Raw genomic sequence first — 27793 nt, 5'->3', positions numbered from 1 at the left:
CGCTTCTTAAATGTGTTTTTGCAGGATAAAACACAGCAGGTGGTGTAGAGAGGACGTCAGCTGACGGAGCAGAGGGAGGCAGACTGTGGATAAATGACAGAGTGAGAGGAGAGCAACCATGACAGAAGCACAGGTGTGGCAGATAGAAGTGGCTTTATAGACACTTATTGTCAGTCCTCGTGCATGCTGTGGAAATAAGTGTCTGTGTCATGAGGTGACATGTGAGCTTATCTTTGGTCAATAAAGCTGAACGACCAGTTTTCACTTTGCTTGTTACGCTTGTTTAGTGACGTCTGGGTTTCTGTGGAGCCCGAATTTTGATGAGTTCTGGTGAAATCATCTGAGATCATCTGAGCATCGGTGAAGAGTCAGCAGAGAAAGTGTGGGACAGAAGTTTGCTTTGGACACATGGACTGAAATCAAAAAGTAACAAACAGGATTTCCAATGGACAGTATGGAGAAGTGAAAGTACACAAAGGCTGTGCTGGAACACGTGTGTTACACTTTTTGACAGCTGAGAACAAAACACAATATTTTGCATCATCTCTGCAGTGTCTCTTCTTTCCTCTGCTGTTGTGCTTTTAGCTCCAAACTGTTTCAAATGGTTTGTCAGCAAGCTGACCTCTGACCTCTGCAGTACTAACTCCTGACCCGTACAAAGAGCGGGCGTTTCTGACCTTTGACCTGCAGCTGTATGTCTCTCAGTCTCAGTTCTTCTCTCCGTCACTGATGGAGCAGGTGTAGTTGCTGCTGACAGTCAGTCGTTTGTTTTCTCAGAGTGAGGCTGAAGTCTGAACTGTTCAGAGCATCAGGTCTCATCAACGTGCGCTGCTGTAACGCCGCTTTGTCCTCTGAGATCACCAGGTATGAAACCTGAGTGCTGACAGAGCAGCATGTTCCCCCTCATTCACCTCCACCACCACAGCCAAGGCATGCTGGGAAACTGAGGACACACAGACGGAGAACTGAAGTGTCTGCTGTGTGTTCATCTCAGAGTCCTCACAGGTGACACATTAGCTCCAGAACACCAAGCCAGGTGTTTGAAGCCTGACAGGGATTCTTCCCATCCAGAGGGAGGATTTAGCTGCACAACAATGAACATTAGTGTGTAGTTTAGAAACACAGACTGTGCCTGCACTGCATCTAGTGAAGAAAAGTGTTACTGCGAGAGAACGAGGCTCCTTTAAAGCAGCTGATATTAAGGTTGAAAAATCAACAATAAGCTGATGTAATCAACGTTTCACAAAATGGTCAGCAGCTAAAATCTGGAGCCGTTCTTTGGTGGTAATTAACAGTTTGTTCTTGTTAGCTAATTATGTAATTAAAGGTAGCAGCAGAAGCCTTGTGTTGAAAGCCCATTCACTCACACATTCACACAGTATGTGTGTGTCTGTGTTACACTGTGGACATCCCTTCTGTTGGAGCGCCATCTTGTGGCAGGTTTAAGAAATGTTCTTCTTGTAAATCCAAACTGATGCACCTCCATAGCAGACTGTGGAGGCTTTCAGTGACATGAAGACTTGATTTATACTGTCATATTCTCCTGTTACACAAAGCACAGCACGCTGAATATGGATGAACTGAAACTCCCAGCATCTGACTGAGGAAAAGCACAAATCATTCTCACACTGACTCCTGCTTGATTTTAGATTTGCTTTCAAATCCTCACACTTTCATATGAAGCACTAAATGGGCTCCAGACTGTTTATCTCAGCTTCCTGTCAAACACACTGCTGCTCACACCGAGGCTCAGTTTACTCCTCCAGCCTGGCTTAACCTGCTGTCTGTTAAAAACAGTCCCACACTCCTCTGTTTAATCCTTCTGATCAGACTCTTTGATTTTGTATTGTTTTTACCTGAAGTTGTGTTTTTGACATGATTCTGTCTGTGAAATAAAGCTCACACACACACTGCTACAGTCCTTCATACACTTAGAAACGAAGCTGCTCCTTTCCTCAGTGCTGACACATAAAGAAGAGTTGGTTTTATATCCAACACGTCTCTGTTCCAGAAAACAGCTTCAGCAGCCTCTGAGTCTGAACTTGGAGTTGGTTATAAGCCACAGGCCTGTGTGCACAGCAATGAGGAAATATAATGCAGTAAGTGAAACATGGATGTGTGGAACAGATTATCCCAAAGGTTGATTCTGTTCATCTGGACGTTCTCAGTGAAACATTTGGACTCTCGGTCAGGTGACTCCTTTAGTCTCAGCTGACTGCAGGTTTCCAAACCTTTGTCACTGGATCACTCACTTCATCTCCAACGTGTCCCTGACACAGACAGCTGGAGCCGTTACAGCAAAATCATTGATCATCGTTTTTAGAACATTAGCTGGTGTTGGTGGGCAGGCTAGCAGTGCTAATTGTTAGCACTAGTTCTGCTGCTCTCCCTTTGTCTCTGTTATTGTTGGTCTTTAGTGAACAATAGAAAGTGTCTTCATGAGACTGTTGCCTAATGTTCAAATGTAGATAACACCACCTGCACCAACCTGTTACACAGCACAACCCTCTGGTGTAGCTTTGCCCATACGGTAAAAAAATATATTTTAAAATACATTTTGAAATATATTTATATATTTTGAAATGTATTTTAGCACATATATTTTTTGGCCATTTTTTGTATATTTTGAAATATATTAATAAAATATATTTCAAAATACAATTTAAATGTATTTAAAATCATTCAAAAAAATATAAATTTAACCCTTCATATATTTCTAAGAAAACACATTCACATGTAACATCTGAAAGAAATCTTTATTTGATGTTTAAAACATACATATAGCATATCAATCAAGCAAGGAATATTCATTTTATAAGTTTATTCTCATTACATACTTAAACATTCTAAAAGAAACACACACACATATACATATATGTGTGTGTGTATATATATATATATATATATATATATATATATATATATATATATATATATATATATATATATATATATATATATACACACACACAGTCTCAGTTCCCCCAGCTTTCACTGCAATCCTCAAAGCCCTTCTGGACACGCTGGGAAACCCCTTCCTTACCCCCACTGTAACAAACAAAAGTCACAGTTCTATTACTTTTATCAGAGTTAAAATAAAAATGTGATTTATGTTAGCTGGCTTCATTTAGCAAACAGATATTTCTGTTTATACAGATACAGATATTAATACAGATATATTTTACGCATAATTTTACCTCTTTTTTTTTCCTAGATGGGAAGTCTATCCAGTTCACATTACAGTAATGCTAACACCCCTTTTGGTCGTCTCTCCTTACCTTCCAGCATTCATAAATCTGTTGACCTTCTTTGTCTGAGACCAACCACTACAATGCATCATCACCTATTTGTATTGGTAACTTACTTTACAACCTATTTTAATGGTTGCAAAGTAAGTTACTTGTGGTGTATGCAATTTTAGATACACAGAAAGTCTTCACATACTATATATGGCTGTCATAGTGTCCTTATCAAGGGCAGTTCTTCACTCTGCGCCGATGTCCGTTTTGCTCTGTCCTCCTATAAAAAGCATGAACATTTGAGTGTTTGACTAGTTTTAGATTTCCAAAAATTTGATATTTGTACAACTAAACATTTGAACTACAATATATGCTATTGAGCGATACTTTTATGGGTAATTTTCGGTAAAGAAACTGGTGACAGAGTTGTAGGCTTTTTAAAGTACTATTAGCTAACCATTTGAACTGACTTTCAAAGCTGATTACCTTTTAAATTGCTGTGGATCAAAACCTCCAGTGGGAAGGCGGCCATTAGAAGAACACGCACCATTGAACCTGAAAATAACAAAAACAAACAAAAAACAGAACAATATATAAGAGTCCGGTAGGGTAATAAATCTCTTCTGAAGCAATATAGTTATTTTGGGTGAAAAACAAAACATTCCTCTAAAATATATATACTGACATCAGCAATCAACATCATGATTGTAATTATTTCCTTTTTAGTACATCTACTGCTGTTTGCATGTGTCAAGCACTACGACTGTATCTATGCATATAAATTCACCATATATATCCAGCAAAAATGTTTTGTTATAGGAAAACAAACAAAGGCATTCAATCAGAGGTGAGACATTAATTGGGAATATGAATTATAGGTGAACTATTCTTTACCTACTAGCAATCAAGCTTCTTTAACCAAGAAGCTTGAAATATTTGAATGTAAAATAAAATAAATAAATAAATTATAATAAAAATAACATGATGTAATTAAAATGCACAACTTACATTAAGGAAATCTGCATTTGTATCCACAGGCTAAAAGTAAAACAGTAAATGTGTTAGTAATAGTACAGGTATTTGTAAAAAAAAAAAAAGAGGCAGTAACTGTGACGCTTCTAGTGGGATGCTAAATGCAGAGATTTATATTTACAGTATAATACTGCATGTACGGGTAGCTGTGTTGTGAACTGTAACTGAATATTAGAGAATCTCAGAGAAATTAAATGTATTTATTTTTTTAATTTATCAATCATAAAACTGTGTGTTTTGAAGGCCTGTTACGATAACGACTTTTTGTTGGTCGGTATATTGCCCCATAAACAATTGCGACAAGTTATGTCATTGTCATTTTAAGACCATTTTATGTCTTTGAATGTATAATCATAATATAACACCATAATAATGCAAGATCTACACACTTTCAATTGACAAACCAACATCTAATTCTTAAAGTATTTAGATCATTGAAATTAGGAATCAAAATATTAGATACCTTAAAAACTTGAATAAATAGTAGCCTCCCTGAAGGACTCGTTCATCAGTAACTGTCAGGAGGACGATTAAACCTTCTGCACACGTCCTGTAGTTACACACTCGGGAGGAAAGACGACGTCCTCGCTCTGCAACATGATTTGTGTTTCATCCAGGACACTCAAACACAGATTGGTCTCCAAATATTAGACGCACTGGTTCTTCATGCGTTTCTACCTGAGCACTCAGAGTCATTTCTACAACAGGCCTCCTTCACCTGCTGGTGCCTCTGTTTCTGTGTTTGGCTGTTTCCATCAGTGCCTGATGTTTGTGATCTTTGATCTGTTCTGAAGTCTCTCTTTGTAACACAAATGTTGTTTGGCTTCTTTTGCAAACAAGGCAAAAGAACTTTAATGGATTCATTTGCTGATCTTACTGTTCTGATGCAAAGCCGTCCTTTCAACGCTTTAGAAAGAAAACCAAACAATGTTTTTAAAACTTTCCCAAAATGTAAAAGCTATTAAAACCATAAACTTCTGCTCCTTGATCATGTGATTCTTCTTCTAGACTGTCTGTAATTGTTATTGCTGATTGTCAATAAAGTTGTTTTTTATAAGTTATGTTGTAAAGGAAGCTTGTGGCGAGGGAGGAGGGGCGACTAAAAGCAGGTTCATATAGTGGGAAAGTCCTCAGGTCATGTGAGGATATTTACTGATGCGTCAACACTGTCAGATAAAAGAACGGCTGCTGCATTTGTTCTCCCACAAATAAGTTTGGTGATGAGTAAAAGAATTACAGATGATGTGGCAGTTTATACTGGGAGCTGGTAGTGATGTTACTGGCTTGAACTGTGTGGAGGACGCACTAATATGCAGGTATGTGGTTTGCTGGGACTCTAGCAGCGTGCTAGTGAGCACAGGTGATATGTCTTCAGACTCTAGGCAACATATTGTTTTTGATATACTTCATTTACTGTATAGAATCAAACACAGAGGGATAGAAGTGGATTTCTTATGGCTCCCTGTGAATATCGGTGTTGATGCAATGAACAGGACGATAAGTTTAAAAAGGTGCAGCAAGAAGAAGTCGTGCAGGTTTGACTATAAAATACAGTAAAAGTGAGGTGAAGAGTATAATGAAGGTAAAGATGAAGGACGAGTGGCAGGCACACTGGGACAGAGACGGGAAAGGCAGATATTATTATACAGAAAACAGTCGTGTAGAAGAAGCTGCAGCAGAGACCAGGATGGAATCTGGAGAGTCAGAGTTGGTCACACAGGCTTGAATAGCACACTTAAAAAGGTAAACATGACACAGGAAGTGTGACTTCTGTGGACCAGAGGAGACGTTTGACGGGTTGTTAGCGTAGTCAGGATGCTGGATGGAAACGCTGTGCCTGATAGGATGATTACAGGCTGGACTTTGTCTTCCTGTTACAGATGGATCCAGGCCCTGGATGACTGCTGGACACACATGACCCACACTAGGCTGCCTTCATCCATCCTTTCCTCCTTCACTGAGACTCAGAGTCAGCATGTATGTATTTATCAGGGATTTGAATCCTTTCATTACAGAGTGAAGTTAAAGTAGACGTGTGAACACACTAATGAACACAAAGGGACACAACTACTACTCCATGATGTAAAGCTGAAGTATTACACAGCTTTATGAACCTCCTGTTATCCTGGTAGACGAGTACAGCAATAAATCTTTTACTTGAACATCTTCTGGCTCCAATAAGCTTTGAAATGTGACCATGAAGTTAGAGACACACTGACTGAAACCCACAGCTGTGACTGTGGATCACATCCACACACAGTGTAGCTGCTGTCTCTGTGTGAGCCTTTGCACTGCTGCTCGCAGCACCGTTATATCACTCAGCGCTCGCTGCTGTTATTGAATCCACTTTTTACTGTCCGTGCAATCAAGCTCCTCTGCAGAGCTAGAAAATATCTTCGAACCAGTTTATGTGTTAGGGGATCCTTTGCAGCTGTGACTGTTGCCTCTGTTTTTGTCCTTTGGTTCCTGGGAGCCTTTTACATTTCCATCAGCAACAAATATCTGAACAGGCTTTATTGTAGGAAATACAGGATTAAATAGTTGTCATTATTTATTAGATGTTGTTAAAGATGATCCGATGCTTGTTTAGTTTAATGCTGTGGCTTCAGTCAGCATCACTGTGTTGTATAGTTTTATTTTTCTGATCCTTCTGTTAAAGTTGCTGAATAAAAGCTGGTTGGTCTGCACCTCACCGCTGCCTCGAGCCTCCTTCTTTAAAGCAGCAGAGGCTCTTCATTCAGGTATCACAGCTCGAGTTGTTCTGCAGGAGACCCAGAGTACTGTCCTTGGTCCATAATGACATTAACTTTGATTCATGTCAACACGAAGCCTGAACGTCTGTGATGAACACACTATCAGCATCACTGACATATTTCATCATTTAAAAACACTTCCTGTCACCGTGGTGGTTACATTGACATCATGCAGTTTGTGCTTTGACCTCCAGAGGGCGACAAATCAGCACAGACAGAGAGCTCCATTCAAACTTTGCTGCCATCAGGAATAATTCTTCAAATATAATCATCCGTGTTTGAGCAGCTATGATATCAGGGACAATCTAGACATGTGTGACAATACTGAACATGTCACATGACACACCTTAAACATCATGTGATCCACTCTCAGTCTGCACTTTCATTCATGACTTCATGAATTTATGATCAGTTTACTCCTGAAATATTCAAATGCTGCAGGGTGAAGAACAACAAAGTGCTGACACATGTTTGTGTTTCAAACAAGAAAACCAGCAGAAATAAATCATCTTTGGACAACATGACAGAGATTAGTGAGTTTCCAACTTGCACTTGAATGCAGCACAGACAGATTCTGATGTTCGTGGTTGTAAACGTGTCCTCAAACGCCGCTCTGACTCTTTCCTTCCTGCTCAAAGTTCCTCTTTTCTGAACTTGGTGTTTGTGCCTGACGCTGATCGTCTCCGTGTGGAGCTCCGTGTGAAGGTAACGTTAGCAGTGTGTAATGTTTCCTGGCTAACATCAGCTGTGTGCAGCTCAGTTCCAGCACAAATCTGCCGCTCCATAGTTCACGGTAACGGACTCATGAGGTCGACCGTTAAACGCTCTCCCGCCATTTTGTCTGTGTGCGCGGATGTGTACGTTTTTGTTACCACTGTCATCTCATAAATAGCCTATTTGTAAAAGATCTCTGTTCATAGTTTAGTTGGATTTTAAAACTCTGTAGTTGGACAGTTTTATTTTGGACTGATGCTAAAATTCTTGCTGATTGTTTCTGTCGAGGTTTTGTACTTGACATCCGCCATTTTGGATGTGATAAGCTGTAGAGAGTGTGTCCAAAATGAGAAACCAGAAAGAGAACCTGTTTTATTAATAACCTCTTGCAAATAGAAGAATATGAAAAAAAACAACAACAAATAGGATAAAACCTTTAAATTACTTGAATTTTTAAAATCACCATCATCTGTTAACACAAATTTGATCATTTCAAATTTGTGTTTTCATTTTCTCTTCCCAGTTACTTCTTTCTCATTCTCTTCATTCTCCTTGTCACCTTACGTCTCACTCCTTAACTGAAGTTATAGTTCTAACATAAGAAGTCCCACCAACGTCCTTTATTTAATCTCTGTGTTGTCACAGTTATTATCATCAGATCAGACATGAGACCCAGACAACAACATAAGTTTACAAGCTAACATCATGTCAGCTAACATTAGACGATAGCATCATAAACTTTAAATTACTTTGCCTCTGATCAACAGTTTGATTACATTCTCACATCACAGGTTTATTTGCTAAGTGTGAGTCCGCCCACATTAGATCCACTTTTCAGCAGGTGGAATAATTTGTAGTATATAGGTAATACATCAACAATGCTGCCGTGGCTGAGTTAGGAATATTTATAATGTCATTTCCAAAACTTGCATATGATCTGCAATTTGTAGCAGATCTACTGACTGTCACAGAGCAGCTGGAGCAGTCTCAAATGCAGGTCAGTCCACTGCTGCCCCCTGTGGCCAAGTGCCATAGCTACTGCTGGATGAACTCGTGACACATCTGCACCTGTTTCTATGAACACATTGAGTCTGAGTGGCTGCACTTACACTGGTGCATTCAACATATTGAAAGATGGCAGCAATGTGGATTGTAAAGACTCAAACCAACCATTGAGCAAAGACGTCAGCATCACTTGTTTCTGTTTGTTATACAGCCAGATTTACTCGTGACACACATGTGCAGCTGCTTTATCACCTATTCTGAATTTGTTTCAAGCACAATACATTTGTTACACATGTTGGGATATTGTGTTTGTTTTAAATGTTATATACCTGTGTGGTATGTGACTTGTGTTGCCATGACGCCAGGTCTCTCTTGGAAATGAGATTTTTAATCTCAATGAGATTTTTTTTTTACCTGGATAAATAAAGGACTAATTTGTAACTTTCAGTGTTTTCCGGTCTTCCAAAGGAAAAAAAACCTTCAACTACATGACATGCAGTTGTGTATTTGTTTTCACCTTATCATACACTTGAAGTTTTACAAATCACCATTTCTTTAGTGAATATCATTTCAGTCTCAGACGATCTCGTTTCTCTTACAGAGGTTGAATGCACCTTCTGCGGATGGCGGTACCACACAGTGTGCGTGGACTTCCCCTGCACAGAAGGCAACTACAAATGCTGTGAATGCTAAATAAACAGAAACAAATGATCCCTGTTGTCTTTGCTTGATGATTGGTTTGAGTCTTGACAATCCACATTGCTGGCGTTGCATCTTTCAATGGCAGCAATGGCAGGTATCAGTGCTCAAACCTTTTGTGTTTGTTTCCAACAAGTTGCCCACCTCGGGAAACAAAAATGTGTTCTTTTACTTGTCAGATGAACATATGAGACACTTTGACTCTTCAGTGCAGTGTGGAGCCTAACAAAGATCTGTTTTGTGTCCCAGCTGATCAGCAGGAGGAGGAGAGTCTGACAGAGCAGCAGAGGAACATTTTCAGCTACTTGGACTCAGCTCAGCCACTACAGAGGAAACAATGAGCTCAACACAGAAGGTGACAGACAGAGCAGGACCATATGACCAAAGATATTTATCACCATATACATTTGAACATTTGCCATAACGATGTAGCTGACGATAGAATTGACAGCAGACAAAATACTTTACAGCTGCACAACTTTATTAAAAACCCATCAATGTATTTTCACTGAAACAAGCAGCTGTTGTTTATGTGCATTAAAGTTATATAAAAATGTAACAGTGCAAATGCAAATTCCTCGCTGACAGTTTAACCAAAAGGCGTTTCCAGTGGAAACTGGCCGACACATCCTGAGCATAACCATGTATAATATCCACTAAACTTCAGAAGAGGTTATACAGTCGTGGCCAAAAGGTTTGAGAATTGCATAAATATTGGAACCTGGAGAAGTTGCTGCTTAAGTTTTTATAATAGCATTTTGCCTGCACTCCAGAATGTTATGAGGAGTGATCAGATGAACTGCATCGTCCTTCTTTGCCATGAAAACGAACTTAATCCCCAAAAAGCCTTACCACTGCATTTCATTGCTGTCATCAAAGGACCTGCTGAGACCATTTCAGTGATCGTCTTCTTAACTCAGGTGAGAATGTTGGCGAGCACGAGGCTGGAGATCATCATGGCTGTATCCCGATTCAGGTTCTGCAGCTTTAAAGTCCTCAAGGGCCACGTACTCAAAGACCGCTAAGGCCGAAGTGCGAGGCTCGTAGGCTCGTGAAATGGGACGTCTAGCCTCCGTCGCGCTGCCCAGGTTGCCTAGCAACCATGATACTAACAGTTATTTATATATATATATTTATATTATTTCTGAGAGTGTATCATGTAACACTATAGATCAACTTAGCTCAGAATATATAAAGCATATAAACAGTTACAGCAATATGATGCAACAAACACAGCAGCTACTGATCCAAAATACTCAAAGCTTCATAGAACTGAAACCAACATTTATTTTTAGCTCCATCCTGCTGCTGATACAGACTTTAGGTTTCTGAACATTAAACTTGTTGCTGCCTTTCATAGTGTGTAACTTGGAGGCCCTGAGTACTTTCTCCCACACTGAAAACACTGGGATGATCACATTATTTGAACATTACCTAATAAGACTGATTCAGCACAGACAGTTATGTTAAACTTTCCTAGCAGTCCTTCACAAACAGGGAACAGTCTGTCTATTCTCTCCATCTGTCAGCTGCTGCTGGCTCTTCCTCCTCCTCTTCCTCACACACTGCTGAGTTTGTCCTGGTGGATCATCAGGGCTGCAAAGCCTCACAGATGATGTGCAGCAGTGGGTCCCTCAGTCTGTCCTCACTCTGGACACTTGCAGTCGTCACACATGGAAATCAAATGTGTGATAAGCTGCAGGATTCAAACACAAGTGTAACTTATAAACACATGTTCATACTTTTATTCCACAATCAGAGAGAAAGAAACAGAGAGAGTGCAGGACAGACAGACAGGTGACAGTCTCAGGTGTACACACTGCTACACAACAGCACCAGAGAAGCAGGATTTAGTGTTTGTGTTATTACGAGTGTAAACAAGAAGAGTTCCAGATGGTGCAGTGGACACATGTGTGACTGCTGTGATTAAAGCATCTTTCTTTCAGCTTAACGAGTGAACCGTCAGCTCGTTCAAACACACGTTAAAGTGCGTTTGGCTCGACACCACCGAACAGAGGCAGCAATATAACACAGCTAACATTAACAGTGCAGTGGATCCTGCTTGTGCCGTGATGTTCAGGACTGCTAACAGAGCAGCATCACTGACTTTCAGCTTGTTGTGTTTGTGGATATATGACTGACTTTAATTATCCACAAAATCATCACATTCTCTGTCAGATTAAGGTCGACTATTGAACGGCGTATATTTTAAAGGCTTTAAAACCAAGTTAACGCTGAAAGTACAAACATCACTAATGTCACATAACTCTGCCGACAAGGCATAGCTATGGCTATGAAATGCTCTTTGTGTATCACTTCTTCATTATGAAAGATGTCATTAATGCACTAGTAATGTCTCATCTGGAGTATTGTTCAATCATTTGGTCAGCAGCTAATAAGACAGATCTTAACAGACTTCAGTTAGTCCAGAATAAGGCGTCCAGATTAGTGTGAAGATGTTCATACTATACTAATATTGATAAAATGCATAATAACCTTTCTTGGCTTCCTGTACAGGCTAAAATATTCTATGGCTTACTTGTAGTTCTAAAGAAAGCAATTCTGTTAAACACACCACATTTATTCTGCTCAGCTGCAGTATCCAGATGAAATACATCATCATATTACACAGTTTTCAACAAGCTGCAATTTAGTAAATGCTCGAGTTAAAAGTAACGTTTTGTAAAACTGTTACATTTAGAGCAACTTTTAAGTGGAATAAGTTGCCTTAAAAAATTAGAGAATTATTCAAAACTTCAATGAACACTTAAAAGCCGATTTACAGAGCTTTTAGTTGTTGTAAATATTGTAAGACACGATTTGTTTTTGAAATTTGTGTAATGTGCCTCAATGTTATTGATATTATTATTATTATTATTGATTGCTTATATTTGAACAATTGTGAAACCTCACTGTGGATGTAAGAGTGAAATTATGTGGATATCTTGAATCCACTTTATTGTGTAATATTTTATGTGAGTATTTGACGGAAGACGAGCAACATCTGTTGTGGAAGCTAACGGGGTTCCTTTAGAATAAACAAACATAGGATTTATTATCACTGAATAATTCTGTATAAATCTATACAAATTATAGAAATATGTAATAGGAAACAACAAAATAATCTAAATTATAAAATAATGTGTGTGTGTGTGTGTGTGTGTGTGTGTGTGTGTGTGTGTGTGTGTGTGTGTGTGTGCATGATTTTAGTGTTTGAACAGTCATGAATTATCTTTAACAGCAGGTTGGATGTAATGTGTTAGAACTACCAGCAGGTGGGGATAAGAGACCTTTAAGGTGTTTGGTGCCACGCTCCACCTTCAGGTTTAAAACTAGTGTTAATGGAGTTTGAAGGTTGAGTTTGTTCCACGACTGCATTTCACTCACTGCCTCTGTTTGTATCTCTGTCACTGCAGGACCAACATGGAGCCAGAAGTCAGCGCTCTCAGGAGGCCGACAAACCTCACAGAGGAAAGGGAGAGAAAAAACACACCTGTGACGAGTGTGGGAAGGGTTTTACTGTGAGGGCTAAACTAAAACAGCATCAGGTCATCCACACTGGAGAGAGACCGTTCAGCTGTGACTTGTGTGGAAAGTCTTTTTCAAGGAAGGGTCACCTAAAAACACACCAACTCATCCACAGTGGAGTTAAAGCGTACAGCTGTGATCAGTGTGGCAGAGCTTTTACTCACAGTAACAGCTTACAGAGTCATCTAGTTACCCACTCTGGAATTAAGCCATACAGCTGTGACGAGTGTGGGAAGGGTTTTACTGTGAGGGCTAAACTAAAACGGTATCAGGTCATCCACACTGGAGAGAGACCGTTCAGCTGTGACTTGTGTGGAAATTCTTTTTCCAGGAAGGGTTACCTAAAAACACACCAACTCATCCACAGTGGAGTTAAAGCGTACAGCTGTGATCAGTGTGGCAGAGCTTTTACTCACAGTAGCAGCTTACAGAGTCATCTAGTTACCCACTCTGGAATTAAGCCATACAGCTGTGATCAGTGTGGCAGAGCTTTTACTCACAGTAGCAGCTTACAGAAGCATCTAGTTACCCACTCTGGAATTAAGCCATACAGCTGTGACATCTGTGGAAAAACTTTCAGCCAGAGAGGGCACCAAAATACACACCTACGCATTCACAACAGACATGATGTGTACTGCTGTGAACAGTGTGGCAAAGAGTTTATAACTCACACAGACTTACAACGACACATGTTTACCCACACTGAGGTGAGACCTTATCAATGTGACCTGTGTGAGAAGACTTTTAAATCTCCACATTACCTGAGACAACACCAACAGATCCACACCAGAAAGAGACTCTACAAGTGCAGCTACTGTGAGGTATGTATTTATATTGTTATCTTGTCATTTTAGCCTGACTGTTTGGAACAACTCTGCTCATTAAACTGTGTTAGCATGTTAGCAATTCTACTGCATGGAAAAGCAGCTCTGAGTGATTATTCAGATTTTCCTTTCAGTTATGATTTTAGTATTACTGTAGTATTATGGTGGTAGTATTGTAGTTATTGCAGCCCAGTAAACTGAGTGTGTTAACTGAAACAGTCAAATGTAGTTGGACGTCTGCAGAGATGCTCTTTATTTCAGGCGACGTTCAGGATACAAATGTTGAAGGACTGACTTACACTGTCTTTGTGTCTTTGTTTAGAAGCAGAGCGACACAGATGGATCCAGTTCTCAACCCTGTCATCACTGTGGTGGTGGGAAAGACTTTCATTGTGACCTCTGTGGAAAAACTTTCAGTCGGCAAAAGACCCTAAAAGTACATCAACGTAGACACACTGGAGACAAACTGAAATACTGCAAAGAATGTGGGAGAAGCTTCACCACACCAAGTGATTTAAAACAACATGAACTGATTCACAGTGGGGTTAAAAAGCACCTCTGTGATCAGTGTGGGTCATCCTTCACCACTGCAAGGGACCTTAAATCACACAAACGAGTCCACACAGGAGAGAAACCACACAAGTGCAGACACTGTGACAGAAGCTTCTCACAGTCAGGTCATCGTAACATTCATGAACGTACACACATGGAAGGAAACTACAGCTGTGACCAGTGTGACAAGAGCTTCAGGAATCTCAGTTCATACTCTGCACACAAACGATCCCACGTTACTAATAAACTGTTTCACTGTTACCAATGTGCCCAAACATTCACCTCATTGTCTGCTCTGTGCAAACATCAGCGCGATCACTCAGGGCTGAAATCACTCCCATCACTGGATCACAGTGAATCTGAAGACACAGAAAGATCCTCTGGTTTCTGTGTCAGACTCTAAAAGCTTGAGATCAGGCTCCACAGAGTTCAGATAGAATCATTTAAACTTGTGTTGAACTGAACTGGTTGCTGGGCTGAACTTCTACATAATACAGATCTACATGGGATCTTCTTTTCTGTTGTTTTACTGAGTCAGTTTTGTCCTTTTTTCTCTGTCCTGGTTTTGCTCGTCTGTAAATGATTGAAACTCAGTCAAATAGTTCATTGTTCTCCAGCAAAACGTTTTGGAAACTCATGTTTAACCTTTAAAACTCTGACATGTTTTAGCACACAAGGCTTCATCGGGGAGTTCACTCATGATTGGACCATGAGAACAAAGGTTTTTAGTTCTTTCAAAGAGAGTCTTGGAGATGTTTGATGTTTCTGTTTTTTCTACATAAAGGAATAAACTATTTTTCTTGCTTCATGTAGTGTGGAAGTTTTTAATGTTTCTTCATCTGTTATGTTCTTGAATGTGTTCACGTGAAGATGGTACAAATAAACTCTTGTCAGAGATTTACAGTTATCAAACAGTCAGGTGAATAAACAACACTGAGACACTTGGAGACGGTTAACGTGCTGCACGGGTGAGGGCTCAGAGAGGACTCACACCGAGCTGCAGTAGTCGTTTATTATTTATAGCAGGGTGAAACAAGCATAGCAGTTTCCTCTAATTTTGCATATGTGTGTGTGTGTGTGTGTGTGTGTGTGTGTGTGTGTGTGTGTGTGTGTGTGTGTGTGTGTGTGTGTGTGTGTGTGTGTGTCTAAGTTCGTATAAATATCATAGGGTGAACTTCCTCTTTCTATAAACAGAGCGAGTAGTACATTTTGTTCTTTTCCTATTAAGAGTAAAATATGAACATATACTTTAATGCAACATAAAACTCATTAAAGCGTTTCTTCTTTAACATCCCCTCCTGATGTTAATATTTTTCACTTAATCATACTTTATTATCAGCCAACAATCACTTGCTTATAACATTTTCAATTGTAGCATCATTCAGTATGTGTGTGTGTGTTTCTATATTAAATCTTCTTCATCCGGTTCATCTTCTAGTGGCAGTCCAACATAGGTAATTACTGTGGCCTGTACCATTTTGTCAATCATGGATCTTATGCATGGTAGGACACATGTAGAAAACAAGCACAATAATAGAAGCAGAACTCCTATCAGTACGAGTCCTTTTATCACGAGGGTCTTCCAGCTGCCACTCAGCAGCCAGGTCAGCCAGTCCTCATTGTTCGTGACATAGTCTTGTTGCTGCGCATTACTCAGTTGTCGCAACTTGTCTAGGGCGGTGGTCATGGTCAAGGAGTGCACGTTGTCCGGGATATAGGTGCAACAAGTGGTGTTGAATAAGACACAGAGGCCCCCTCTCTCAGCGAGAATCATGTCCAGGGCGACCCTGTGTTGCATGACCACTATTCTGATTGCGTCGATTTCCTCATTCTGAGCCTTATTTATCTTTGTTGAGCTGTTCAGGAAAAGTCCAAATCGGTAGTCAAGAGTCTCAATTCTTAACGTGTTTTTTCCAGTTCCGACCCATGGGAACAGTGAGTGCAGGACCTTCTGTCCGGTGGTCCACAACTTGAACTCCGCTGGTACATCACTGCCCCAGATTGGGTCATGGGGTTGCACGTCATCAGTGTTCCTCTTGCGTCGTGGTTGGTTCTGATGGAATACTCTGAAGGTGTGGTCTGACACTAAAATTGGGGCGCAGAGTCCGGTACAAGAAAAGCTCACAACTAAGACAAAACTGCTCCTGCAAGGAAAGCTCACTGTTATGCATGCAAGGTGATCAGCTCTAGGTGAGAAGACATTTAAATCTCACACTTGTTCTGCTGCATTTTTGAAGCTCAATTCCAGGAACAGATCGCAGGGTTCATTTTTATATACACTGCAACTGCCATGAGGTCAGGGCCATTTTTTGGTTGTTGTTTGTTTTTCCTTTTGCTCTGTGCAGCATTTTGGCAGCATTTTTAAATTTCTCTTTGTATTTTTTCTTTCTTTTACTAGTGAAGAGATGTAGCGTGAACAGTTATACAGTCTAAATATCCCATATGGGTCGTGTGAAATGGTGTTTTCAGTTTCATTCAGTTGAAGTAAAGAACGTTGAATATTTCTAAGTGTGCTGTTTTGAACCAACATGTCACAGTATGATCAGTGCTGTAATTTTTGACAGTCACTGTATCAATGTTATTTTTGCATCCCTTGAATAAAGGTTTTGACCTGCAAGTGCTAATTTCTTTAGTTATTGGGGTAAAATGGGTAATGTTGATAGGAAGGTGTTTGCCAATTCAGTAACCTAATTTAATGTTAATGGAAACTAACATTATCTCAAATTGTTTAGTTATAATTGTTGTTTAACTGAATCTTGATTTTTGATCTTGATTTGTTCTTTCCCAACATTTTTCAAAAGAAACAGTCTAATTTCTTTGCTGTGATTGATTCCAGAGAACACGGAAGAACTGACATTATTTAACTGTTGATTTATGTAGATTCAGTGGAGGAGTAATGTCAGTTTAATTCTTTACCTACTGTCAATGCAGTGAAATTAGACATTTTGTTTTGAAAGGTTACTGGTGGATGCCAGCAACCATCTTGGAAGAGAACAATATAATGTGTTATAAGGCCTCCATTTGAAAATTGTGTATTTGATACTAGAATATAATAGCAAAATGTAATTTGAAGATAACATGTAGTATTTAAGTGACCAAGTAGTATTGGGTAAAAGTTATCGAATGGTGTTGGGATAAAGTGAGAAAATTGTGAAGGATTAAAATATTCCAAGAGCTCAAATTACTTCATCAAAACATGTTTAAGTCACATTTTATCAACACAAATTGCACAGGCTTATTGAACATGAATAAATTGTGTTAATTTAACTCAATTGTTTAAGTTGCTGCCAAAGCAAAACATCTGTGTGCAACAAATGTCCACCATTGAATTAAGTAAATCCAACAACATATTTTTTTCAGTGTAGTTTGGACTTTATGATTTCTGTAACTGGAAAATATTATTTTGTTTAAAGACAGAAGTGACCGCATAGTTGCAACATCAAAGGGAAATATTAATTAATTATCATCAAGTATATTTGTTGCTTAAGCGTTTGCACTATAACTTAAGTAGGATTATAACTTTTAAGGAAGGAAAGATTTCAGATATTTAGTCCACTGTTTCAGTTATTTTATATGAAATTAAAACATTTACGTTGGTCAAATATGATGCTCTAAATCAAATAAAAGTTTGAAAATAAATGATGTATTTTTAAATGCTGCAACAAATGTTCACAAAAAGTAACTATAATTAAAACCAGTTAAACAAAACCAAATGTTTGAATCATGCTTAACCAAATGCCAGGCTGGAGAGCTGAACCTAAAGTATACGTAGAAAGATTTCAACATGTGAGCAGTTTTTAATGTTTTTATCACATATAAATGTCACAGCAGTGGGTCCTGGCCCAATGCTTTGTGTTTTTGGTTTTCTTTGACTCTTGTTTTTCTTGGTTTTTGTTCTTCTTATTTATCAGGCTCTCAGTAATCTTAGTTCTCCCTCCCTCAGTGTTCATTTCAGCCTGTGTTTAGTTTCTGTTCCCGTGTCCCACGTTTCATCGTTTCATGTCGAGTCAGCCCTGTCTCTCTGTTTCCTGTGTCTCCCCAGTCAGCCCCGCCTCCCTCGGGCACTCATGTGTGATACAGAGTAATAAACCTGACTACATTTGCTACACTCTCTTTATTACCTGTTACTTTAAAATTCATACACTAATTATGTCTGCCCATCTCTCTAATGTGAAGGTCAAAGGTCAACATCCCAGTGACATAAGAATAATCCCAAAGGGGCAAAGGGAGTGGTTAATTTAGCACATTTAGCATTAAGGGTACAGCAAGGATATACTTTTACTTATTGTGGCAGGGGTGTGGTCTCTGGCCTGCTGCAGTGGAGGCTGGTGTTGGACGGCACAGGTGAGGGTGATGGAGCTCATGACTCTCCCCTTTATAGTGACGGAGGAGACTGGCGTGGGGGAAGCGTGTAGTGGAGGAAGCCGAGGAGAGAGCTGGTTTCTGGCTACAAAGACAGCGTCAAACCAGAAAAGATTGCTCGTGGTCAAATAATGTGTAATAATAATGAAATAAATAGGCCATTGGGAAAAACGGGATTTTGAAATAAAGACTGACTTTGAAAAAAAGGACATTTTGGATTTAAAATGGCTGGGAATAAATAAAATGCCTCAGGAATAATCTCTGTTATTGTGAAAAATAATGATCATGAAATAATATTTCACAATAATAAGTAAATTTATATAGCAGAATGCAATATATTTCACAATAATGATCTTTTTTTCAAAATGTGTTCAATTATTTCACAATATCATTCTCACATTACATATCTGTGTCTTATTTATTCACATAGTTATTTATTTCATCATGACTTATTTATTTATTTAATTTTGAACACTTTGGAGTTCCATATGGTTGTAGTGGGCTTGTAATGTAAATGTGGTCTGATTAAATGTGACATTAATGCTGACGCTGCATCAAACCCTGATAAAACAGTTCTATTAGTGGGTCTGTGTGATCAGCATCAGTGGGTGAAGGTGAGGCCTTGACTAGTAGAACGTCATGTTGGTGTTTAACAACACATGAGCCAACATCAGACTCCGAGCGCTACGATGCTAAAGATCAGAAGATCCAGTGTGACATCATCGTTACCTGGCAACAGCAGCCCTCATCTGACTTTATTGGAGGATATTTACACCAGCAACACGGTTTAGTTTGATATGACGGATTAACAACATGCGCTGTGATATCCAGTTCATCTGTAATAGATACTGGATCTAATCAGTCAGCAGATATTTGATCAGCTTATTTATAATTATACTAGAAACAAATACAACTGTGTTGGTGATTCATGCAAACTTGCATATCAGCCTTTGAAGGTTTTGTAGTATTGAGAACAAAGAGGTTGTGTTAGGGCTGAAAAGCCCGACTTGTTCTCCTCTGCAGGTCATCAAATGCACCACAGAAGTTTGTATTTGCACAGCCTGTATATGTTTGATGGCTTTATTATTCTCTGTTCAAAGACAGTAAATATGGAAAATGTCTCATGTAGTATCAGCTTCATTTAAAATGACTGCAAACATTTAGAGAACATGTGCTGCTGTTTGTCCTACATTTCAACACTGAATGAACCCTGAAAACATGATGGCAGCTGGCAGGTTGGAGTTCACATGAAATATTGGCTGTATGAAGACTGGAAATATAGATGATAAAAACATGCAGCCAAACATTTGTGGACATGAATAAACTATCTGATCCAAAAAGCAGGAAGTGACACAGCTAGAAAGTGTGTAACAGCTGAAGTCAAATGTGATGCAGAGTTGAATCTGCACTTGGATCCATCTGTGAAAGGTCCACATGTAGGGATCACATGAGTCCTGATGTTTGTCAGTCAGCTTGATAACTCCATCTACTGTGGCTACATATACTGGGCTGGTAGCTCCACAGTGTTGGAAAGAAACTATTAAATGTGCAAAGTTTAAAATCAGAGGCTCTTCTAACACAGGAGCCATGTTGAGTTTAGATCACAGCCGACCACCGGCAGTCTGAAATGGAATGAAGCCCATTGACAGCCAGCAGGTCTAAACAGGAACGCACCCATTTGTATGTGTGGCAATGATGTGGCTGCGGCTGACACAGGATTGGTTCAAACTAAACATCAGACACATTTCACAGAGTTCACAAATAAACTCACGTTTTTATTTTTGAAGATGATCATAAAGTAGAATTTATGGTCCAGTAGAAACAGCAGGAGGTTTGAGCCCTTCTGATGGCAAGGCAAGGCAAGTTTATTTGTATAGCACAATTCAACAACAAGGTGATTCAAAGTGCTTTACAGAGACATTAGAAACAAAAACAAATAAAAAGCATGATTTAAAATTGATTAAAACAAGCAAACAAACTAACTAACTAATTAACAAACAAACAAACAAAACAGTATATAAAATCAAAACAGATCAGAACAGTAGATAAAATCAGTAGTTAAATGTAAGTTTTGAAATTTAAGCTTAAAAGTGTGGATTTGGTGCTTTATTCAAATGCAGCTGAGAACAGGTGAGTCTTCAACCTGGATTTAAATAAACTGAGTGTTTCAGCTGATCTGAGGCTTTCTGGGAGTTTGTTCCAGATATAAGGAGCATAAAAGCTGAATGCAGCTTCTCCGTGTCTGGTTCTGACTCTGGGAACTGATAAAAGACCGGATCCAGATGACCTGAGGGATCTGGAAGGTTCATACTGGGTCAGGAGGTCACTGATGTATTTTGGTCCTAAACCATTCAGAGCTTTATAGACCAGCATCAGAACTTTAAAGTCTATCCTCTGACGGACAGGCAGCCAGTGTAAAGACCTCAGAGCTGGACGGATGTCCACTTTTTTGGTCTTAGTGAGGACTCGAGCAGCAGAGTTCTGAATGAGCTGTAGTTGTCTGACTGATGTTTTAGGTAGACCTGTAAAGATGCTGTTACAATAATCAAGCCTACTAAAGATGAATGCATGGACTAGTTTTTCCAGGTCCTGTTGAGACATCAGATCTTTTATCCTTGAAATATTCTTGAGGCGATAGTAAGCTGACTTTGTTATTGTCTTAATGTGTTTTTCTAAGTTTAGGTCTGCATCCATCACTACACCCAAATTTCTCGCCTGGTTTGTGGTTTTTAGATGTATAGATTGAAGTTCTCTGGTGACCTGTAATCGTTTTTCTTTGGCGCCAAAGACTATTACCTCAGTTTTGTTTTTGTTTAGCTGGAGAAAATTGTACGGGGCCTTGGTCTCCTGGTGACATTGTGATATATATTTGTGTGTCATCTGCATAGCTATGACAGTTTATTTTGTTGTTCTTTATAATCTGTGCCAGTGGGAGCATGTAAATGTTAAACAGAAAGGGTCCCAAGATGGAACCTTGGGGAACTCCACATGTGATACTTGTCTGCTCAGATGTGAAGTTACCTATTGATACAAAGTATTTCCTGTTTTCTACGTATGTTTTGAACCAGTTTAGTACAGTTCCTGAAAGACCTGTCCAGTTCTCCAGTCGTTTGAGTAATATGTTGTGGTCAACTGTATCAAATGCTGCACTGAGATCCAGTAAAACTAAAACTGACATTTTTCCACTGTCTGTATTCAGACATATGTCATTAAACAGCAGAAACAGGATTTGGAGGAAGATGTTAATAGATTAGAAAGAATTGTACACTGTGAATCAATGCAAGTCTTTCTATATAGACAGATCTGTAATAATCCCTCAGGTAGGTTCCTCTGGGACAGTCACAGATAGAGACACCAATTCTGACATCCTTTGAAAGCCTGACTTTGAATTTTCATCACTCGTCATGCACACAGATGTTAATTCTACATATTCCTGGTACTGAACTCTAAATCAATATGAAGAAAATGCTCCTGCTAATCTGCATCTATGTTGATATCAAATCCTTTTCCAGCACATGGATAAATCTCTATAAATCTTTCAGTCTGATCAGAATGGGCACAGTGTTGTTATTGCAGCTCCCTGATGTTTGAAAAGCTAAATGTCCATTTTAAAGTGCTCGTGTGTAGGATTGTGTTTTCTTCCTTTGTGCAGTTCTTACAGTAAACATGTTTGAATGTTTCCTGTTCCCCTGATGCTTCTTCCTGTTGGATAAAATTGGTTTGAATAACATGTTCTTATAGGTTTTAATGAACTTCAGACTGTGATCCACTTACAAAACTGCCTCATTTTATTGGAACGATCCACATTTGCATCCATTCACGATACATTTGACATCTGAACACGTTTGTACACATGATGAAAGGACAGATGGTGTTTGTGTGTCCTTCTTAAACTTAGTGTGGATGTTTCATCATGTAGAACTACTTAGAACAAAGTCTTTGGAACATTTGGAGAACACGTTTAGGAAAGTAACATCCTGGTAGAACATTTTCTTAAAGCAAAGCAGAGCTGCAACATGACTGTGAGCATTCAGAAGAATAAAGTCAGAATTCTTTATTATTATGAAGATTAAAGTGCACCTTAATGCTGCCGATGAACACACATGTTCTTTGTGAAAGCATGTGTGAGCACAGCTGACATGCACCACACTGACCCCACTCGCCCCATTTCTTCATCCACTTCTTGCTCTTGTGCTTGAAATGAGACGCAGCAAAAGTCAGAGGCTCTAAAATCCACAAAAAGGGGGCTCGTTAGATCAGGATACTGGATGTGATCCATAGAAAACATGGATAATACACCACTTTATTTGAAGCATCTGTAGCACTGCCTCAGTTCTGGATGTTTCCACCGACTCCTCTGTGCACCTAAAGGAAAGGTCAAAGGTCAGCAGCACATGTAGTTGGGACAATTCTTCAGTCGCACAAACTACACAGTCATTTTCCTCCAATGACGACTTTTCACTTGCAGAAATGGTCCTGTGTGATTTCCAGGCTGTGATATAAAAACTAGTTCCTAATGGCAGCGACTCACTCAGTAAACATGTGTTTCCTTCACCAACCTCACACACAGATCCAATAAGATCAGGAAGTGGGCAGTATAGTACAATATGTGTTATTTTGTGCTGCACTGCCCAAACTAAAGATCTGCTGAAGTGTTGGAAATGATCCAGATGTTTATTTTGGACGATACAGCAGAAGATCAGACATGAAAGTGGAGATAACACAGAAGACCTGCAGCAAAGGTCAGAGGTCAGACTGGGCCCCTGGATTCAACAATGAGCCAATGATCATCAAGCAGTGACTAAAGCAGAGCCCTGACGTTCTGACATTCATCACACAGTCAGAACAAATGTCTGCTGATGACTTCATCTCATGAAACGACTGATAGATGTCAGTTCATTGATCAGCTGAGCTGCTGATCTTCATCGTCACAGAAACATTCAGCTTGTTTCAATCAGTAAATAACTCCCACTACTCCCAGTTTGAACTGTTCCCACTCAAAATGCTGTGAGAACAATGATCATTGTAGAACTTCACAAACATCACGTGTTGTTTTCCACATGTAAGATCAGCAAACACAGAAACTTCCTGTTGCCACACACGGCCTCTAAAATCTCTTCCACGCTTTCTGTCTGAAGTCCACTCTCTGTGTCGGATCCACAGGAAACAAGATCTTATTAACATGGTTTTCAATGTGTCTCCTTCCAAAAAGTCCAACCAATGAACAAATGTGTGTATTTGTGGAGGCCGAACAAAAGCATGACACATTTCTCTGTTTCTATAAACTGGAGTCAAACACAAACATGAAGAGTTTCACTGACAGACTCCAAAATGCCCCCACAGTGGATCAAAGGGAAATCCTACAGTGTGGCCAGAGACTCTTAATGGCTCCAACATCAACACATCCACAATGTTGGATCCAGTTCTGCCTCACAGAGTTACTAAGACACACCCTCTGCCAGCATCACAACAGCTCCACCTGCTTCACCTGCCTCCTCAGCATCTGTACACCTGAAGAGAAAAGAAAGGCTCCAACAGCTCAAATCTACAAAGGATTCATGAAGTTTCATCCAACAATAACATGTTTGCCTTCCACAGTGTGCTGTTAGACACCACTGTACCTCTGCCATTTCAAAAAGAGCAGCTTGGGAACATTTTGGCTCCAAACACTTTGTGTTTAAGTTCTTTGTTTTCTTTGTGAAGCCGACAACATCTGGAGCTTTGTGACTCATAGAAACATCATTTTGTTCTTTAGATGACAGCAGATTGGGACTGAATAATCAATCACTATCAAACCAATAAAGACAAACATGCTGATTTTACAGGAACTTTGTTGGAGAAGCTGCAAAGACATGAAACTGGTGGAGATCCCAAACCAGTTGATAGTGCTGGTTATTCCAAATAAAGCTGTTTCCCTTTGAGATGAAATGACTTTGTGTCCTGATATATAATAAAGATGTTGTTGTTTTTGAGCCCCTGTATTAAAAGTAGCTTAAAGTCAGCTTGAGTTTGATGTCTTTATGTCAAAGCTGCTCATGATGTTGAGCTGCTGATGGAATAAAAACAATATAAAAGCATGTAGTCCAGACTTAAATGTAGCCTGTTGTTAGCTGAGGTCCACACACAGTGTTTGACAGTGTAAAGTGTGTGAAAGGGCTGCTGGTGGAGCTCACTAGGATGAGCAGGTGACCACGAGGTGGAGAGCAGCTGGCCTGGCTTTGACCCGGGCCACGCCCCCTTTCTCTCTGCTTTGCTGTCACTTATCTTCACTGCTCTGTCCAATAAAGCTGAAAAAGGCCCCGAATCAAAGAAATCTGCTGCAGCCTCTGAAATGTCTTCTGTTTCCTTCCCGACGGCTTTTTCACCGTCAGCCCATCAGACAGTCCAGCAGCATTTATGATGATGTCATGATGTTGAAGAGGCTGCTACGGTGGCCTCCCATGACCCCCAGCCTCATCACAGCTGAGATGCAGACATTTGAAAACATTCAGCAGACAACTGAATAACAGTCCAACACAACAGTCTGTGTGCAGACACACACTGACCTTTCATATAGTCAAACACAGCTGGTTGAGTCATTTCTCTGTGAGTCTAAAGTGAATCTAGTATTTGAAAGTCCACTTCCTGTATTTGTTGTTGAAGACTTCTTCAGCTTCTTCTCAAGGACATCAGCTGCTTGTTTGGCAGCAGAGGCAGTTAAGAAGCTTCCTGAAAAACACTGAACAGTGAGTTCACTGTGGCATATGACAGATTCAGCTTTCTGTGTGCAAATGTGTCTGTGTCGACCTTTCAAATGCTGTTGAATCCAAAACATCAGCGGCTCCTCGGCTGCTCACTTCATGCACTTCTGTCTGTGTGACAGTCCAATGACATCACAGCTGTTTCCAGCCCCAGTGTCTCAGGACTGGACACCTTTAAACATGTCGAGGATCAAACAGCGTCCAGCTAAACACACATGAAACTATCAGAGCTGACAATCATTCCAATAACATCTAATGGTTCATGTATGTAGACACAGGACTACAAGGAAATGGCTCTCAGCATCTGGCTGTGGGAACACATGAGTCCCTGTTTGTGTTCAGATTGTGTGCATGTTTTAGACGTGTGTCACATGTAGAAACACAACAATCCCACAATGACACACAGATGTGTTTGACACAGCTGTGCAGCTGTAAGTTGTTTCTAATGATTCATTGAAGCTCTTCTAACATTCTGGAGACGATCAGTACATGAATCTGTTCAACACGACAACAATTTGACTTCAGTGTGAACGTTTGCATTAAATAACCTTCTTCATCCAGCTGACAGCATCTTCATCCTATGATGTGAACAGTTCCTCCTGTTGATGACAAACCTCTGACAGGATCTGCTTGAGGAGCTTTTTCATGTGCAGCTCTCTGAGCTCAGGGCTGAGCTGCTGTTTCATCTTTAAGAGCTGCTGCCTCCTCGCCGGACTTGTTCTCCTCTTCTTCTCCTAATGACACCATTTCTGCTTCATATTAAATTCAATAAAGATGCTGACATGTATCTGTAGCAACAACATCATTGAATCTAGAACAACTGGAGCCAAACCAGTGGCTCTGCTGGGATCACTGGTGAGCCAACACTTCCTTGTTGATGCAGATTTCAGGGCTTCCTTTTGCTCCTCCGTTATAACTGTTCTCTCTTCTCAACACATGATGACACAAAGGAATCAGCAGTGACAAAGATGATGCTGAAGAGAAGCACACACTTCACACATATAACAGACCAGTGCAGTTACACACACCTCTGCTCGACATCAGGCCTCAAACAAAGACACAAAACACTAACTTGACTCTAAACAGAAGAAACGAGCAGCTGTTTCTGTTCTGTGCTTATTTATATTTGACACACATGCTTCTCTTTGTGCAAACACACATCGCACTATAAGGGTAACCTCGCACACAATGATTGGACAGCACAGTGATGATGCTGGGAGATCCTATACGCAGCAACACAGAAACACTGAGAACTTTAAACAATGATGGAAAGTGTTATAAATGACTTGTTGGCCTCTGATCTGTCACAAACAGCTGAAACGTGTCTCTCATGAGTCACATGAAGGTTTTTGACAGAAAGGACAAAAAGTAGCTGCAGTCAGTTTGTGTCATTTTTATATTTATTCATCTGGGAGAAAAATCTGAGGGACATTAAAATGTGTTTTCAACAGAGACAAGAACATGAATATAACAGAACAGGTAAATGAACATGTTTCAAGTAAACAGCTGGACTGATCAGGTCCAAACACAGAGTGATAAACTTGTCAAACAGCTGTCATATCTTTATATAGAAGCTCTTTATAAATGCTGCTCACTGCAGTCTGTTTACTAATAATGTCAAAGTGTTAGAAACACAGAAACATCAGAATGGTCTTTGTTCACAGAAACCTGTCTGGGATCCTTTGTTGTTCTTTTGATGCAGAGTTACATTATAAATATAAAGAGTTATTTCAGAGTCTCATCAGTTTTCCTGCATGTCTTTATTTAACACATCAGCAGGGCTGAAGCTCTCATGTTAAACACACACTGATCTATGGACACGTTCATGTGTTTCTAACAGAACCAGGCTGTTATCAGCCTGCACTAACATTATGTCACACACACTGAATGTAACAGTGACAGTTTACATCATCACACAATCAGCTGTGATTGTTTCACTGTCATCAAACGAGTCAACAGGAAGTAGAATCAATAGAAACCAATCATTTACTGACAGCATGTCTGATGGAAATAAGTGCAGATTATGTATGAAGTCTAACTGCACACAGTAACTGTGTTACAATAAGGACTTAACAGCGCCCTCTGCTGGAGTGTTTCAGTACTGCGTTAACTAGAATACACCACCTCCTCCTCACACCACCTGCTACAGCTCTACTCTTCTATGACTACAGTCATCCACAGCACTGATGTGAGGTCACATGGTTCATATGTAAGGAGCACAGCTGACCTCAGGTCAGTTTAATGACTGTGAGCAGCAGCTGTGTTATTGTCACTGTGACAGGGAGACACTCTCAGACACAGCGCTCATGTCAGCTTGTTCTCATGCAGGAGGATCAGGAGCTCCA

At 39.8% G+C, this 27793-nt stretch overlaps 1 protein-coding gene across 1 annotated transcript in view; it reads left to right on the top strand.

Moving 5' to 3' along the window:
• The window catches only part of LOC308399604 (uncharacterized protein), a gene marked incomplete at its 3' end in the record, with an annotated part of 374730 nt that extends 358666 nt beyond the window's left edge, over window positions 1–16064 (top strand). Inside the window, exons 2-5 of the mRNA XM_080886970.1 lie at window positions 9692–9797; window positions 12859–13791; window positions 14117–14466; window positions 16004–16064. Coding sequence (XP_080743096.1) covers window positions 9780–9797; window positions 12859–13791; window positions 14117–14466; window positions 16004–16064 — 1362 coding nt within the window. The 5' untranslated portion in view covers window positions 9692–9779. The remainder of the gene's footprint in view (window positions 1–9691; window positions 9798–12858; window positions 13792–14116; window positions 14467–16003) is intronic.
• Between the last annotated feature and the right edge of the window lie 11729 nt (window positions 16065–27793).

This window comes from Rhamphochromis sp. 'chilingali', assembly GCF_963969265.1.
Source record: "Rhamphochromis sp. 'chilingali' genome assembly, chromosome: 1".
Taxonomy (NCBI): domain Eukaryota; kingdom Metazoa; phylum Chordata; class Actinopteri; order Cichliformes; family Cichlidae; genus Rhamphochromis; species Rhamphochromis sp. 'chilingali'.
Note: the sequence above shows the minus strand (reverse complement) of the source record. Positions and strands in the feature narration are given on the sequence as shown.